Source organism: Leguminivora glycinivorella, chromosome 4 (genome assembly GCF_023078275.1).
Source record: "Leguminivora glycinivorella isolate SPB_JAAS2020 chromosome 4, LegGlyc_1.1, whole genome shotgun sequence".
In the NCBI taxonomy this organism is placed as follows: Eukaryota; Metazoa; Arthropoda; class Insecta; order Lepidoptera; family Tortricidae; genus Leguminivora; species Leguminivora glycinivorella.
Genome location: NC_062974.1, coordinates 876,060 through 893,214, shown reverse-complemented (window position 1 = coordinate 893,214; position 17,155 = coordinate 876,060). Strand labels below are relative to the sequence as shown.

Below are 17,155 nucleotides of genomic sequence, written 5' to 3'. Positions count from 1 at the left end.
AGTAACGTCTGAACGATAATTAATCCTCTAATAGATCTTTAAATTTTTCCAAGCTTACATTAGTATCTCTATCTACAAAGATATCTAGTAATACTGCCAAGACAAGTTTACTTTTTTGATACATTGATTACTCAACAACCTTGTTTCATTTCTAGTTTTCCGATCATTATAGATTCGTCCAATAAAGGCAAAGCTGGTTATAAACTTATTTGCTAAACGTTGGAAGTAAACCAGTCTTTTCTGTAATTGAACATTTCTTCATATTTCCTACTCCTATTTTTTATTATCCGCATTATTAACATGAGTTGTTTTATTAATAGTGACTTACATTGACCGGGTATGGACCGTGATTAGCTTTTTGATTTTTGAGTTTCCCGTGATCTTGGTGCATGCAACTGCGTCAAAATATCAGAACCTCAATAAAAATCAAAAAGGTCATCGCGGTCTTTATCCAGGTCAATATAAGTCTAATAAAACTAACCGTGAATCATTTAAAACTCTTATTATTAGTAGTGCTTTTTTTCTAAACTGTATCACGCCTGACAGTAATTTAGCGCATTATCTTCATGATTAATACTATCTATGACCTCAGATACTTAACCGTTACAATATGCCATAAATTCCTATTCTATTGATTCATCAAGAACTACATATGTCACACTTGTCCTATTCAATTTAACACGCTTTAACTTCACGCATTAAAAGTCATTAGTATCCTTTTGTCTTTGTATTAAAGGTCAATTTTCAATGGTCACCTGTCTAGACAGATGTCAAGCAACACCTGTTTGTGACATGCTTGGACCGCTTAAGCTCTTTGTAACGATTTGAAAGAGACAGTGTCGCAAGTGACGTCCGTAAGTAGTTGTATTGTTTTGGAAACGTACGTAACTCTCTTTTGCTTCATTTATATAAGTATTTGGACTAAAATAAAGCGCTTTCCATCGAAAACTGGCTGTCGTGTCTGAAATTCAACTGAAGTGTATTCAGTATTTGCTTTTTGTTTTCTTGAGCTATGCAACGAACTAAAATTTTACCCAACTGTAAAAATTAAGTTGATTTCATTTCGCCACTTGCACCAACGAAAATTGAGAATTAACCCGAGGGTTAACCCACTATTTTATATGAAATTTGACAGTTCACAGCCCACTAACCCTGAGTTAAGTAAGTGGTTGGTGCAAGTGGGCCTTAGTATCTAATTTTAGCTCCAGATCTTATTCGTTCCACTGGTAAAAGTGGTATCTGCCAATTCACAAAATAATTTAAGAATCTATTAAGGTTAAGCGTGATCGTGTCTGATGGTTTTGCAAGTGTAAGTGTTAACGTGTCGATACGTTAAAAGAGGCTACTTAGCAAAGCAGCAATGATCTGCAATTACTCCTATTTTAGATTACTAACATCTCGAAATTCCAGCAAATTCTCATAACGATATTAGCCAATATTTAATAGCAGTCGCAGAAGCCGTATTAAAAGCAGGTATTTGCTTGATTCTAGACTTTGAAAGGTCAAAGATTCTTGGAATAGGTTAGTTTCAAATTCACTTGGCGCTTAGTTGGTTAAAGGTCGAATTTTAACTCAATTTGGCTCTGTCAAAACTATAAATTATTTGGGTGCTGGGCGTTTAGAATATGCGGATCTTTTAATGGTCAGTAAAGCGCCGACACTATAATTATATACTTTGGTATACTTTGGTATGTGTTGGAAACTGATGAGATATTGGTAGAAAAAAGATGTTTACACGTATTATGACTTTATCATTGATAATGTTCACTTAGCATTTTTTGCTGCAAGTAGCAAACTTAAATATAAGGTAAATATAATTATATTAAAGAGAGTTTTCTGCATCTTATTACATAACTTTTTTTCTTCAATTATATAAACCGTAAATCTAGTGAAGAAGAACAAATGAAGAATTCGTAAAACTAGTGCTTCCGCCAAATCTTGGGGATAGTTGTCAAAGTAGAGCCCAGGCTCCCATTAGCCGTGGCAAATGCCGGGATGAAGCAAGGAGGATAATGATGATAAATCTATAAATCAATGGTTACTATTTACTTGTTAAATTATATTAATAAATCACACAATGTAAGGTTGCTCTACTTCATAAATGTGTAATGTAAAGGCCATTGAGGGATCATCAAGGTAAATCTACTGGTCAGCTAAGCAAGTAGAAGTAAAGTTGAAGTGGTCATTTGCAAAATCATGTTTTATTCATAGGAATGTTGTTTTCTCTTAATTATGTCGTTCAATGTCAATTTACAACTGACTGTGATCTATAATGTGTTTTTTCAAACAGGTAGTACTGCAATAGAAAAACGTAATAAATCAAATAACTGAGTTTTATTACTGTCATCTACCTCAGAAATTCCTTGTAATAAAAACACGGAATAGTATTTTAACTTGCGTTTTCACCAGTTTAGTAAGATATGCGTGCGTTTAAAGATATTATTTGCACAATAAATTCTAACAAATTATAAAGCTACTAGGGAACAAATTATAAAGCTATTATTTTATATGAACCAGCACGAATTTTTCAATTACTTTAGCCATTTTGCTTAAACCAATAACATTCACCGCGGAGTACCGCAAGGTCGCGTGTTATGTCCGCACATGTTCCTTCTATTTAAACAATGTGTTTCATCACTGCTACTGTTGTAATGTAACGTTGGCTATCATTAATAGTCGTGTATCATAACAATGCGTGGCTCGGCTGCCAAGAATGTAGATCGCGGAAACAAATTCAAATGACCCTGCAAGGTTACTGTTACTGACATTCCCTTATGTATAGCAGCTTGTCTTACTGTTTAATTATCAACGTCAACTTTGTTGCTTTTATAACTAGGTACATATGTCTAAGTACGAGTTTTTAAGCCAATTTTTCATATTTGTTTATTCTGTGTTTTAATAAAAAAAATGTACCATGCCTCTTTCATGTATTTTTTAAGAAACTTGCTCGAATTTTAAAACTTTTTTGCTCCATACGTCACGATCAAAGATGATTTTGTTTAAACCACCATAATGTAAAAAAAATACATTTTAAATATTATATCATATACATACAATAAGTCCCTGTATAATCTATACTATACACGACATCCGGAAAATAGCGGGTCACAAGTCACAACTGGCTGGGACTAGCCCAGGACCGGGAGAAGTGGCGTACTAGAAGAGAGGCTTTATGCTCAGCAGTGGGGGATAAAGTGCTGATATGATGATAATCTATAAGTTCTAAAACTTTTTTACTTATTTTTGAACGTAGTATTTTTCTTAGCTTCATCGAAAAGGTTGATATAAATAAGCCGTGCCTCCAAACGTGAAGATGCTAGATTTCGCACGTCTTAATGTTTCGCCCGTAAATTAGAATGGATAGACCTTGCGAAAATGTGCATTAAATTTGCACAATAAAATGAGTGATTACTACAAAACAGTAACTGACTTTATTATTATCTACTCGTTATGGTTTATCATAGTAACATTAAAGTGATTTATTAGTCTGGAAATTTACTTAAAATATATTAAGCAACTATATTCTTATCCTCCCTCAAAATTTCAAGAGTTTTTTTTTCCAAACAAATCATTTCATGGCTTCTAAAGTTCCTAACGTCATCAATGATGATGATTTATCATCCAAAAGGGTCTCTAAAGACGAGAAAACATTTTAAAAAATGTTTAAAAGGACAATAAATTAGAGAGATTAGTAGAAGTTTTAAAAGAGGCTTGAATTTTATCCTAAACTTAACGTGTCAAATTTTTTTTAACCTTCCATATCTTCCAATCCTTGACATTTTCATTGACTTTATCAAATCATTTAAAGCCATTAAAGACTTATTTACAAACATCACTCCCTTAATCAAAGAAAATAAACAACTGCACACCGTGTATAAACATGTAGAATTCCAAATGTTCTATTTTCTTAACCTAACAGCTCTTGAACTTTCCGATATGTTCCGCGTGACTAAGGACTTGCATCATGTAGTACATAAACAGCATCAGAGATGCTTGCATTCACTCCGCTAATGCATTTGACACGATCATGTAATTCGTGTATGTATGCATTAGGTTTGAATTTAAAGATTGAATTAGATTTTATTTTTACCTGCAGCGTTACAGTCGAGCTCAGTAACATTTACACGGACAAATGTATCTGTGCACAAAAAAAATTGTAGGTACTGTTTATTCCTTTAAAAATTAATCAGTACATGATTACATCTTAGCTTCATTTATATTTATTCTAGAGAGCCTTTGTGCTCTTGATATTAGAGTTGTGTTAAGATGTTATGCTCGTGTGACTGTGTATATGTAAACTTATGCCACTAGTTTGATTTTTGATGTGGGTTTTCAGTGATATGATTTAGGGGTCCTGCAGTAAAAGATTGTACAAAATCAAAACTACTACTTCGATTTAGATGCAGGTTTCATCAATGAGCTTTTTCATCTACGATTTAATCGCTGAGGTTTTTTTTAATTCTGTTACTTGTATTTATCATGTCCTCATGAAATAAGTTCACCGTTCATCCGTAAGCTACTAATCATAATCTTCTAGTATCAATATCATTTAAGGTTAATGTTTCCAGCACTCTCGTTTGAAACATTTGAACAAATAGGTATCTAGATCTATTAGCTTGAATGATTGGGCAACGGAATTCGACCGTAAACCGCAAATGTTAAACCGCTCGGTTTACAATTCTTGGAACTTGAACTAGTTGTTTACGGCAGTTTGTAATTTATGTGAGTTCTCATTTATCATTTAGTTCATACAGAGTCCAAGATTTTTGAAACTTATAATTCATTGTATGGAGAAAGTTGACAGCGCTGTCAAACGGTTACCTCAGAATGGCATTTCTGCGACGCGAAACGAAAATGAAACGCCGCGAAAGGTAGTCTGGCTCTTTCGCGTCAATACGTAATAGCAACAGAAATAGATATCTACGAGCGTTTCGTTTCGTGAGCGATTCGTGAGCATTTGTGCCATTCGGCTGCGTACCCTGATCTGTACTATTTCAATTCAAAGTTACATTTCATTTATCTCCTGCTATACCTAACCAGTAGTTGAGTTGGTTTGCAATCAGAACCACTTTGTTATTAGGCTCGCGCGAAATTCATCGGATAAGGCAATCGAGGTGCGGGCAGCCTTCAGTTGCGACGAGGCTTATTCTGAGTATTATGTTATGAATCTGATTTGCATTGGTTTTGGACATTTTCTCTCCTCCACGTGGGTAAAAAATTTTACCACCCATTTTTTTTTTGTAGAAATCGATAACAAGCTGTCACTGTAATTCGTTTACTTTCCACCCCTATTAAGGAATTAGGATTAAGGAATCGCTGAAGTAACACTCGAATATGAATTGTTTCATCATCATCATCATATCAGCCCTTTATCGCCCACTCAGTTTCATGAGCTTTAGTTACCTCTTTTCGGAATACAGGCATGAGTTTATGTAGTTTATGTAGGTAAGTATTTTGTGTTGCTGTGAAAAAAAAAAAACATATTGAAAAAGTATCACCAGTTATTACAATCTGAATACGCTTCTTGGTTGCGACACACTTCACGCCTTTGACACTCTAGTGTTAAATTTATATAAAAAGTTAAGACAAGTATGTATGTATGTAAGAGGTGAGAAAAGTACAATTTTTTTTTTTATTATAAATGGGCTTACTCTTGACCACAGACTAGCCAAAGGCAAAGACGTGGCCTACGATGGAGTGAGCTCGCCCAGAAGATGCCTGTATATGAGAACAATACAATTTGTGTATATGAGAAATTTTTTCTAATACAAAACATATAACATTATATTACGAGTATATTCGGTACACGACAGTGCAGATTTACATATTGTATGTACCTAAGTTCGTTTTCACATTATCCGATCCGATATCGGAAGTCGGGACAATTTCAATAGAAAAAATCCAAGATGGCACCTGTAATGTATGGGATATCGGTCCGACATCCGATATCGGATCGGATAATGTGAAAACGCACTAATAGTAAGTCTTTTTTGTACCACCATAACAAAACAAATACTAAATGCTACAGAAAGATCGATGAGTACATAAGCGAACAATTTCAATCATCTACTTGAATATGATAAAGAAATAGAAATAATATATGTTAAACTGGCTTTTGCCCGCGGCTTCGCTCGCGATACAAAGAGACAAAAAGTAGCCTATGTCTGCACTCTCCATCCTTTCAACTATCATCATTTAAAAAATCACGACAAATCGTCGCTCCGTTTTATTTATTTATTTATTTTATCTTTATTGTACACAAAGAAAGAAAAACTTATAGTACAAAAGGCGTACTTAATGCCAGACAGCATTCTCTACCAGTCAACCTTTTGGCAAAGCAGAGATATTGTGGGCGGTGATATTACTAAAACTTTACATAGTTACTTACACGTTTTGCCGTGAAAGACGGAGAAACAAACAGACACACACACTTTCTCATTCATAATATTGGTACGGATTAATAAAAAGATACCTAAATAATACGCTAATGACATATTTGACAATCAATGAACACAATGTAAAAGAAAGTAAAAAAGAACTTTCTAACAAACTGGCATAAACACGACAGTACTCTAAATGGCCACAATATACTGCTTTAGAGACCATAAATCAGTTCTGTGATCAAGCATGACTGACCATAGACCATATTACAAGTCTACATAATCAACCTCGTTAAACGCATCTACTTCTCGTTCGAATTTCTACTTCATGTTATATTTTATAAGGTTGGTAATACGTCTAGTGAGTACAGACAGATAAGAGATGTGGAAAATAATCATTTTGCGAATAAATACGGTGCTGCCACACTAACGAAGCTATTCAACAATAACTTCGACAATATAAAGCTAGATTACATGAGCCTATGAATTGGGTATTAGCGGACTAATGTTGCCAGCTAATGTTGCAAATTGATGCATAGAATGACGCATTAGAAATGCATTGAGAGAAATGATTAATTGACATGATTTGTTGTTGAATGTCAAAACAGTGACAAAATAGATTAGATTTATAACAACTTACATTGTACGAATACGTTTAATACCTCCTGTATAAGATGTGTCCATTTTTAAAATATACATAACATAATACACGGTCTACATTTTTAATATACATTTTTAGTCGAAGAATTCACACGATTAGGGCCGAGTTATGAAGGTGTTAATCTCATTAGTGGTTCAAGCGAAGGCACGGACACCTAAATAGTTTATTTATGCTTATTAATTACTCAAATATGAATTATAAGTCTATCTTCTTACTACAAAATCCGAAGACGTTAAAATTATTGAAGTCTGTTAGGTATGTCTCCGTTTTCGTTGTACTTTTGAATAATCTAATGTTGGGTTTAAGACTTACTGTTTTGTAAGTACCTATTGCTAATTTATGTATACATTTTTGAGGTAAAACCAGACATTGGATATGAATAATTGAATATAATAAGTGTTATTATAAAATTACCAAAAATTCGTAACTTGACAACTTCCGACACCCATTACAGTAATTTAAGTAATACCATTACATAAAACCAAGTAAATCACTTTCGTTTTTCATTTAAACTTGTCCCCGACTTTCGCTTTTTACTTAATTACGTAAAATGGTCCATTTTTAACGCGATCTCTTGAAACGGGCTTCATAAAAGTTGAATGAGATTGAAAGTAAATTCACTATCAATGGCGAGGCGGGAAGCGAAATTACTATAACTGTGAAGAGTAGGGTTACCACGAAAAAAAATTGTTTTGTGGTAAAGCATTGTTACACGGTTGAAGTAATATTAGCTTAACAGGCGAAACTTTCGTTTGGCACATTGTAAAGATGACTGAACTGAAAATAAAACGAATAAATGATAATAATATCGATTAAGATATAGTTTAGGTAATCGCGAAGTGTTTTGCAGTAAATTTTAGAATGTACCCTTTCAAAAAAGTTTATATTTGAATCATTGTCATTATCATTCAGTGGACATAAATAATATGTAACACTTAAGTTAATAATGCAAATTCGTGGAAAATATTTTTATTAGCTGAAATTACCCGCCAGTCAAGATACTTGCCATTTAGTGTGTGTGAAAAGAGAAGAAACGTAGAATGCCTGGCAAAAAGACTAGAAGTGGAACATTTTTTTTTATCATTAGTAGGGTGCATTGGGGTAATTTCGAAAGTGATCTAATTTCGAAAGTCACATAAAAATCACCATTATTTCCAACATATCAAGATTCCCCTTTCAAAATTACCCGAGCATTTCTGTCCTTCGAAATTACCCCAATACACCCTAAGTGCGTTTACACATTATCCGATCCGATATCGGATGTCGGACCGATATCCCATACCTATTGAAGCCGCCATTTTTGATTTTTGCCTTTAAAATCCTTCCGACATCCGTATCGGATCGGATAACGTGAAAACGCACTCTCTTACTGTTCTCATACACATGTTACTCAATAGTTGCCACATGTAAAACGGTTTACATAGACGGTGGCGCCCCTATTAATTTCTACTATATTTTGGCAAGCTGTAGCTGTACCAAATGAAATAAATATTTTGAGTTTAATACACAATAATAATGTAATATCGTATACTATTTAGTACTGACATGTAACGATCTGTTATCAAAAATAAATTTCATTTAATTTCATTTTCATTTAATTTTATTTCATTTCTTCCCATAGGTATATTTATCCACTCTTCTCTCCGCAGAAACTCTAACTAACATAGTTACCCTATAACCACGTACGTTAAAACATTACAAAACTTTTTACCCAAAGTAACGGTCTGCTGAAACCAGCTTTTTAGTAGCGCTACTCATTGTTACATGCACACATGCAAAAAAACGCACACACGCAAAAAACGTTTACACAGGCCAGTACCCCGTCAAATTAGTGTCTTGAATTTATGAAAATAAACCCAATGTCTTACCTGTTAAAATCGTACGCTCCTTGAAAAACATAGTGACACTATCCAAAAAACATAGGTTTTTAGTTAACAACGCCATCTAGGTCGCGCGTTCATAACGAACGCAATGCAAAGACACCTATCGATTTAGCTCGCTTAGAAGCGACAGGAGGCGCTAATGTCACTATGGCGAATAGTGGGAATAGACGCGTGGGGGACGGGAACAATGTCATGTTTGCATTAATGACCTGGACGCCGATCAAAATGTAGTGAACTCTAAGACGAAAGTTGTCATTTTGTGTTTAGTGACGGTGTTCCGCGAGATTGAATGGTAAGTATGACAATTTTCTTATGGAACATTGTATCAATCCTTAAAGTGTCACTTTGAACTTGTAATAACTATTCAATATTGAGTTTCATTTTAAAGTAACAGTGTCATTTTTGCTATAATGACACTAGTACTTTAACAATTCTAAACGTGTTGAGATAGGTATAGTGACACTGTGCACGTAATGACGGTTTGGCTTTAAACTATTAGGCTTAATGCAGGCTAAAAATAAAGTTGTACTGTACTTTTAATTAAAATGACGTTATGGTCTTACCTCGCTAAAAAGAATTTGCATGAATGAATCGTCATTATTTGTTTAGTGTCATTTTTGATTGTATGAATTACCATAATTACGCTTGCAAAGAAATGGAATACCGCTGTTATGAGTTTAAAGCCACTGTAATGGTAGCTTTAAGCGCGTTGACTGATTATTGTTACTTTAAGTTTTATGTCATGCTTTGCGGTAATTAAAATTACAAAACAGTTAATGATTAATTACCTTCTAGACATATTACTTTTAATACCATTATTCCATTTAAGTTTAGCACATAAACCTACACAATTTTGATGAAATTCTATGAAAAAGACATTTTACTCTATTTTTTTGTAAAATAACCTATAAACAGCGCTAATAAAAATTAAGGTTATTTTTTGTATAATTATTTTTTACGAAGTAAAATTGCTATTTTTGTGATCTACAAGACACAATTACTAATTTAAGATACAATATAAAAACTATGATTGCTAGTGGATAAATTTCTTGTGCATTAATATAAATAACTAAATTATTAGCCATAAATAAGTATATTTGTTTGTTACAGTAAAAAATGGCTCCACGATATTCAAGGGTCAAAAATTCAAAGCAATCATCAATAGTATAAACACACCAGCATCTACAGATCACCTATTTGCTACATCGCCACGAGCGTGCACATTTCAAGCGGCCGACTAAACTTCGCATAAGTTAGGGTATACCACGTCGTCAAAAAAAAATCGCACCTCGCGCAAAATCGTTTCAGGCAAAAATATCTCTAATCTTATTGACTGTAATCTATCAATATTTGTATCATTTCAAAGTACAATTAAAGCCCTTTAAGAGAAAAGGTGTACAACTTTCTTAAAAACAATAATCGCCAATCTGCCGTGGTTTAAAAAAAAAGGTATTGATGCGATTTTAATGGGACTCTAGGTGTGCTAGCCCAGACGGTTTTAGAAGGAGCTGTAAAGGTGTCATGTGGATCTTTTGCACCCCAAAAGTCACCGAGGACGAACGCCTGCAGAAAAAAAAACCTTGAAGGCAATAGGGGTAAAACACCAGAAAAAGCAGCTCAAGTGGTGGTACTGCTCCTAAACGGACTACGGCAGTAGCAAGTTGCTGAACGTCTAAGCATAATCCGTTTCCGGGTGCGACGAGTCTTGTTGCGGTTTCTGGAGACCAGTAGCTACATCAGGAGGCCAGAATCTGAGAGAAGACGCTGCACCACCGCTAGAGACGACCGGTACATTGTATGACCTCTTTGCGGAACCGCTTACTTATCGCTCATGAGCTGCAGATACTGCTTAGAACAGCTCGAAGAACTGTATTGAGTGTCTCCATGATCAGAAGAAGATTGAGGGAGAAGAAAATGTTACCCCGAAGAGCTGACAGAGGCTACCAATTGAAGCCAGAGCCAATACCCCAATCGAATTGCTATAAGGCTTAAGGATTGGACGTTGCAGCAATAGAGGAAAGTTTTGTTCCCCAACGAGACGAAGGAGATCATTTACACCAACTATAGACGCAAAAGGGTGTACAGGAGTCAAGGAGAGCAGTTTACACCAGTCTTCACCGAAGAAACAGTCAGTTACGGGAGCGGCTCGTGCATGTTCTGGGGCGGCATTTCCATCGACGGCAAAACGGATCCTTAACTGCAAGCACATTATGGAGATCTTAGAAGAACGTATGGTCTCGTACGCTGAGTTTTTTGGACCTGATTTCCAATTCATGCACGTCTACGCCCGTTGCCCTACTGCCTTGATAGTGCGGGACTCCCTGATGCATGAGGTCGGAATGCACCGTAATGGAGTGGCAGCAACGAGCCACGACCTGAACCCCATCGAACATCTCTGGGATGAGTTAAAACGGCTTGTTTGGTCACGGGATCCTGCTCCAGCCACCCTCAAAGAGCTGGAAGCCGTAGTTATTGAGGAATGGGAAAATATTCCTCAAAAACTGATCGTAACACTGATCAGGTCCATAACTGATCGCATGGAAGCTACAGGAAGGGCCAGAGGGAGGAACACTGGGTTTTAAGGTTAATTTTAAGTCATTTTTTTCGATATTTGTTGATTTTCTTGCGTTTGATTTTTTTTAAATTTTAACCTGAATGCACTTTGGTTTCTTTTTCCTGACAATTTTAATTTTTTGTATAAAATGTCATGAATTTTATGGATATTAAAATAAATGTTGTATTACTAACGCAAATGTCAAGACTGAAAGTGATTTTTGTTTCTAATATTTTTTTAGTTATATTTTATTGTTTAAGAGGGCAAGCCACTGTGTTTACACTAGTTTTTAAGTGCAGTAATGCTAAATAGATACAGGGTTTGAGACCGAATGTCATTTAATTCAATAAATTTTAATGTATATACATAAAAGGTGGTTTGATTGCTAATTATTAATTGAAATAAAAGGTAAATTTCATAAAAAAATGGCTATAGTGTCATTTTTCCACAAAGTAAAACGAAGATATAAAGTTGTCATGTGTCCCTAAACAAAAATAAATGGAAAAGTGTCACTACCATTTTGTTTAAGCTTAATTATTTTAGAAACAAATTAAAAAAAATACAATTTACTATTATATCTATCAGGTTTAGTCACAAAACTAACAAGATCTGCCAAAAAATTACAAGTTTCTTGTAAAAATGGCAATTTTTGACAATTCAAAAATTTCAAAACTTTAAACCATTGTACCCAAAAAAGACGTTTTTCATTTAATGACACTATGTTTTTCAAGGAGCGGTATATCTATTGGGGGGAAGATGTTGCATGTATGTGCGGTTTTTGTTTTTGGTGCGTAATTGTAAATTCAAGTTAATAAATATAGATGCGGATAAAGTGCTTAAAATTTGTATACACGACTTTATTGCTTATACTTTAAAGTTGTGGATACATGTTTTTGGCACTTTGTCTGGGATACTGGCATACTTTAATTGCACCACTTTCGAATAATTTCGCATGGTTTTTGCAGCCTTGGATACAACTTTATTGGTGGGTTAGGCCAAATGTTATACAACTGTGATTATTGCGGATTTAATAATAGTGCCTATTATAGTTTCTTTATTGTGATTTTATCACGAGATAAACGCAGCTGGAGATATTTTTTATGATTTCTTATTGGAACTGAAAAAAAGCTAGCGTGTGACTTTCAATCCGGAGGCCCCGGCAACCTTCAAATCAAGAGTGAACAGGCATCTTCTGGGCGAGCTCACTCCATCGTAGGCCACGTCTTTGCCTTTGGCTAGTCTGTGGTCAAGAGTAAGCCCATTTATAATAAATAAAAAAATAAAAAAAATCCGGAGGTCGCGGATTCGAACCCCGGGCCGGCTCGTACTACCAATAAGTTTTTCGGAACTTATGTGCGAAATATCATTTGATATTTGCCAGTCACTTTTCGGTGAAGGAAAACATCGTAAGGAAACCGGACTAATCCCAATAAGGCCTAGTTACCTTTCGGGTTGGAAAGTCAGATGGCAGTCGCTTTCGTAAAACTAGTGCCTATGCCAAATCTTGGAATTAGTTGTCAAAACGGACCCCAGGCTCCCATGAGCCATGGCAAATGCCGGGATAAGGCAAGAATCATAGCAGGGCATTAACTCGTTAATCCGTTAATCGTTAATTAACGAAGTTAACATTTCGATTAACGGATTAACTTTTAAGTTAACTTGAACAAATGTTAACGGACTCGTTAACTTCCGTTAAATTTCTCCGAGTCCGTTAATCGTTAATCGCGCTGCGAAAAACACGTTCTGAACGCTACTACAAAAGCCCGAAGTACGGCAAATCCTATGATTTGCCGGTAAATCCTAGGTTTTACCGATGTCGATTGCTAAAAGTCCGAAATATTACCTAAAAAATTGGATTTGATTTTACTAACTTTGATACGGTGAATCCTAAGCTTTACCATGGCGACTGTTGTAGTGATAGGGCAGCAAATTCGAGCCCCATTTACGACCACATTCGCTTCCCTAGCCTCTACCGCCCAAAGTGCCACAACAGTCCCGTCACCGCCAGCATCTCTCCTGACACAGCTCTTGGCAGTAGCTCAGGCGATCACTGCCTTCCACGTGGAGCCTAGAGTTCAATAGGCTAGCTGTACTTCGGCCTTTTACAGAAATATAATACCTAAGTTATAGTGGATACTGCAACTAAATATTTAAAGAAAAGTTCATTTTTTTCACGTGTGAACGGATTAACGATTAACTTTAACTTACGTTAAATTTGTCGAAATGTATCGCTTTAACGATTAACAAAGTTAACTTTTTTAGTAACGGATTAGCGATTAACGAAGTTAACTATTTGATTGACGGTGCCCAGCTATGGCAAGAATGAGGTTGGATTGGAACTGAATAAAAATATTGCTTGGGCTGGATTTTAATCTACATTTTACAATTTTGGTTTGGTGGTTGGACGTCTTTAACAGGTTCTTTAAGTGACATACTTTTAATGATCTTCTCGCAGAAGTTAAATTTATAAGAAAAAGGGTTTTGAACTAATACCTACTTGTGCATACGGCGGAAAAGGAAAGTCTGACGCAATAAAACTTTTTTGTCTGTGATGTCATAGATTCAGTGAACCAATTAGTATTGTTTTTCATTAAAATAAAAGGCGGTTATGTCTTATGATGTCATTTGTTTTTAAATCATTTGTTCCAAAAACACGCTAACTATGAAATTGATAACAAAATATGCCAGTCAAGAAAGTTCAGTTCGGAGAATATATTTTTTAAATAAAATTAGTACCGTTTTTGATTTAAAAAAATCGTGGGAAAATGGGAATAACTCTATCTAGCAATGGGCCAGTATTAAAGGCTATGGTATACAAACTTAAGTAACCTAACCACAAAATTAAATATTTTCAAAAAAATAAAACCCTGACATAGCGGACCGATTTTCATGAAACGTGGCTAAAACACTCCCGACTAACTCAGCTTTCAAACAAAAAAAAAAACTAAATCTAAATCAGCTCATCCATTCTGGAGCTACGATGCCACAGACAGAAACACACACAGACAGACAGACAAACAGACAGACAGACAGACACGTCAAACTTATAACACCCCGTCGTATTTGCGTCGGGGGCTAATAAAACAAAAAATAATATATGGCTTAAGTTTTTTGCCCATAGCAAACTATATTATAAATTGACTAACTGCCCATATTAAGTGATTCCTAAAGTAGGTTTAAATATAGATAACTAGTATTTGCCCGCGGCTTCGCTCGCGTTAGAAAGAGACAAAAAGTAGCTTATGTCACTCTCCATCCCTTCAACTATCTCCACTTAAAAAATCACTGTAATTCGTCGCTCCGTTTTGCCGTGAAAGAGGGACAAACAAACAGACACACACACTTTCCCATTTATAATATTAGTATAGATAAAGCCAGCACCAGTTTAGCAAACACCTCTTCTTAAGAAATCTAATCATGAGCAGGCAAACACACACGCAAGCTGTTACTAGAGCGGAACGTACGCTTGCGAGCTCCGATGTCATCTCGTTACGACATCTATTATAACAATAACGACTTATACACACTTACGACTTTATTATCCCGTGTGGTGACGGGTTAAGAATTTCACCACCCCCTTTCTTCCCGTGGGTGTCGTAGAAGGCGACTGTGGGATATGGGTTAAGTTGTGGCGTAGGCGAGAGGCTGGCAACCTGTCACTGCAATGTCACAGTTTCGTTTTCTGTCAACCCCTTATTTGCCAAGAGTGGCACTGAAACTTGAGTAGTTTCATGTGCTCTGCCTACCCTTTCATGGGATACAGGCGTGATTGTATGTATGTTGTATGTATGTACGACTTTATTTCCTACTTAAGTCATTTTTATCTCAACTAAGTAGCTATATTTTGGAAAAAGTCGTATGTGCATATACGACATTGCTATCCATAACGCCTTATACACTTCCGACTTTTTTTATTGTAGACTGATCGGCGTCTGACCACCTGATGGAATTTATTCCTACTTAAGTCATTTTCAACTCAACTAATAAGCTACACTTTGAATAAAGTCTTATGTACACATGTGACCTTATTGCGCTTCATCTATGTAGCTTCTAGCTTATTTTAAATTCGAAAATGGCGGAATACTCCACACAAACTTTGACGAAATGAGGGTTAGAAAGAGACAAAAAGTAGCCTACTTTTAAAAAAATACGTCAATTTGTCTCTCCGTTTTGCCTTGAATGACGGACAACCAAACAGACACACATTTTCCAATTTATAATATTAGTATGGATACTTTGAATAAAGCCGTATGTGCAGATGCGACCGTATTTCTGTTAATACTTTTTGCGATAGTTTGGATTAATATTTTAAACTGTAACACGTTGCAAGGTCGAATAAATTTTTGCTGGAATGTTGCTGTTACTTTTTCTCGAAGGTTGGGTTTTTTGTTGAATCGGCTTGTTTAATAATAGATTGCGGAATGGACTTTGTTATCACTGTCAATTTCTAAACGGCTGTTTTGATTTCGCTGAGATTAGCAAGAACTTTGTGATCCAGATTTCGGCAATAAAGGTACCTTACCTCCATGTGAACGTGTTTGATATCTGGATATTATAATATAGTGGATAACAAACACATTAAGAAAATCTAAGATTATTTTTTCATCTGTTCAGGAAGCGAAATGCGACATATACATATTATAAAAACTTTTTAAGGATTAACCCGTCATCTGTTTCTGTCAAAAAATTGTCATAAAGCAATTAACTTTGATATATTTTAAAATCCAACGCCTTACGTTAGGATCCTTATCAAACACCGACGAAGGGTTAATAAAGAACTAAAGAAATCTATTACTTCTGCTTTTTTAATAAGTTTGGTAGTTGAAATAAACTATAATTACAGATTTGATATTATAGGATATTGCTCGAAGACTCATAAATGTACCTGGTTGGTAAAAAAATCTCTTTTCTAGTTTTAAATATGCACCATGTCTAACAGTTTTTCATTATTTGTCCCCAGGAACACATACAGGAAGTGCTAGACAAATGGACGCAGATCGACGACGAGATCTGGGCGAAGGTGATAGTGTTCGAGCGCAACCGGCGCGTCGCCAAGGCGTATGCGCGGGCGCCGGTGCTCACCATCAACGGCTCGGACGACGGCTTCGATGGGATGAGGTTAGTACTCTTTCATACAACACAACGGCTACGATAAGTCTTTATTGTACGACTGTGCCACAAGCGGTTTCCGTAATGTCGTATGTTATGTAGAGCATAATAATTTTGATAATATTTTCTCTGAAAAATTACTATTAATTAGTAGTGTACTTGAATCAACGCCATTACTTCTTATGTACATAGAAGATTTGCTGCAATTAAAGCAGGAAATGAATGAGCTTGATTAAGTATTGGTTACTAACTTTTGGTTACTTCAACATTTTAAAATCGGGACTTAATCGCGTATGACTACATATTAAACTGACCTCCAACGTCTTCTCCGAGACCACGGGGACAACGCTGTCCCTGAAACGTTGGAGGTCAGTTTATACGCGATTAAGTCCCGATTTTAAAAATAATTATGTGTAATAATCGTGAAAGTTTAAATCAGTGTTCAACATTTTAGTTACTGTACCTACCAAGATAACAACTACTAAATAATACTTTTTTTTTTTTTTTTTTTTTTTCAAATCAAATCGTTTATTTGCAAGAATACAGTCAAGTAGATGGTATCAAACAA

At 35.4% G+C, this 17,155-nt stretch overlaps 1 protein-coding gene across 3 annotated transcripts in view; it reads left to right on the top strand.

The window, feature by feature from the left end:
* Positions 1-17,155, top strand: part of LOC125225472 — a 344,251-nt gene that overhangs the window by 222,654 nt on the left and 104,442 nt on the right. For all 3 annotated transcript variants that reach the window (XM_048129212.1, XM_048129214.1, XM_048129213.1), the window contains one exon: positions 16,439-16,596. In XM_048129212.1, the coding sequence (XP_047985169.1) occupies positions 16,439-16,596 (158 nt within the window). The remainder of the gene's footprint in view (positions 1-16,438; positions 16,597-17,155) is intronic.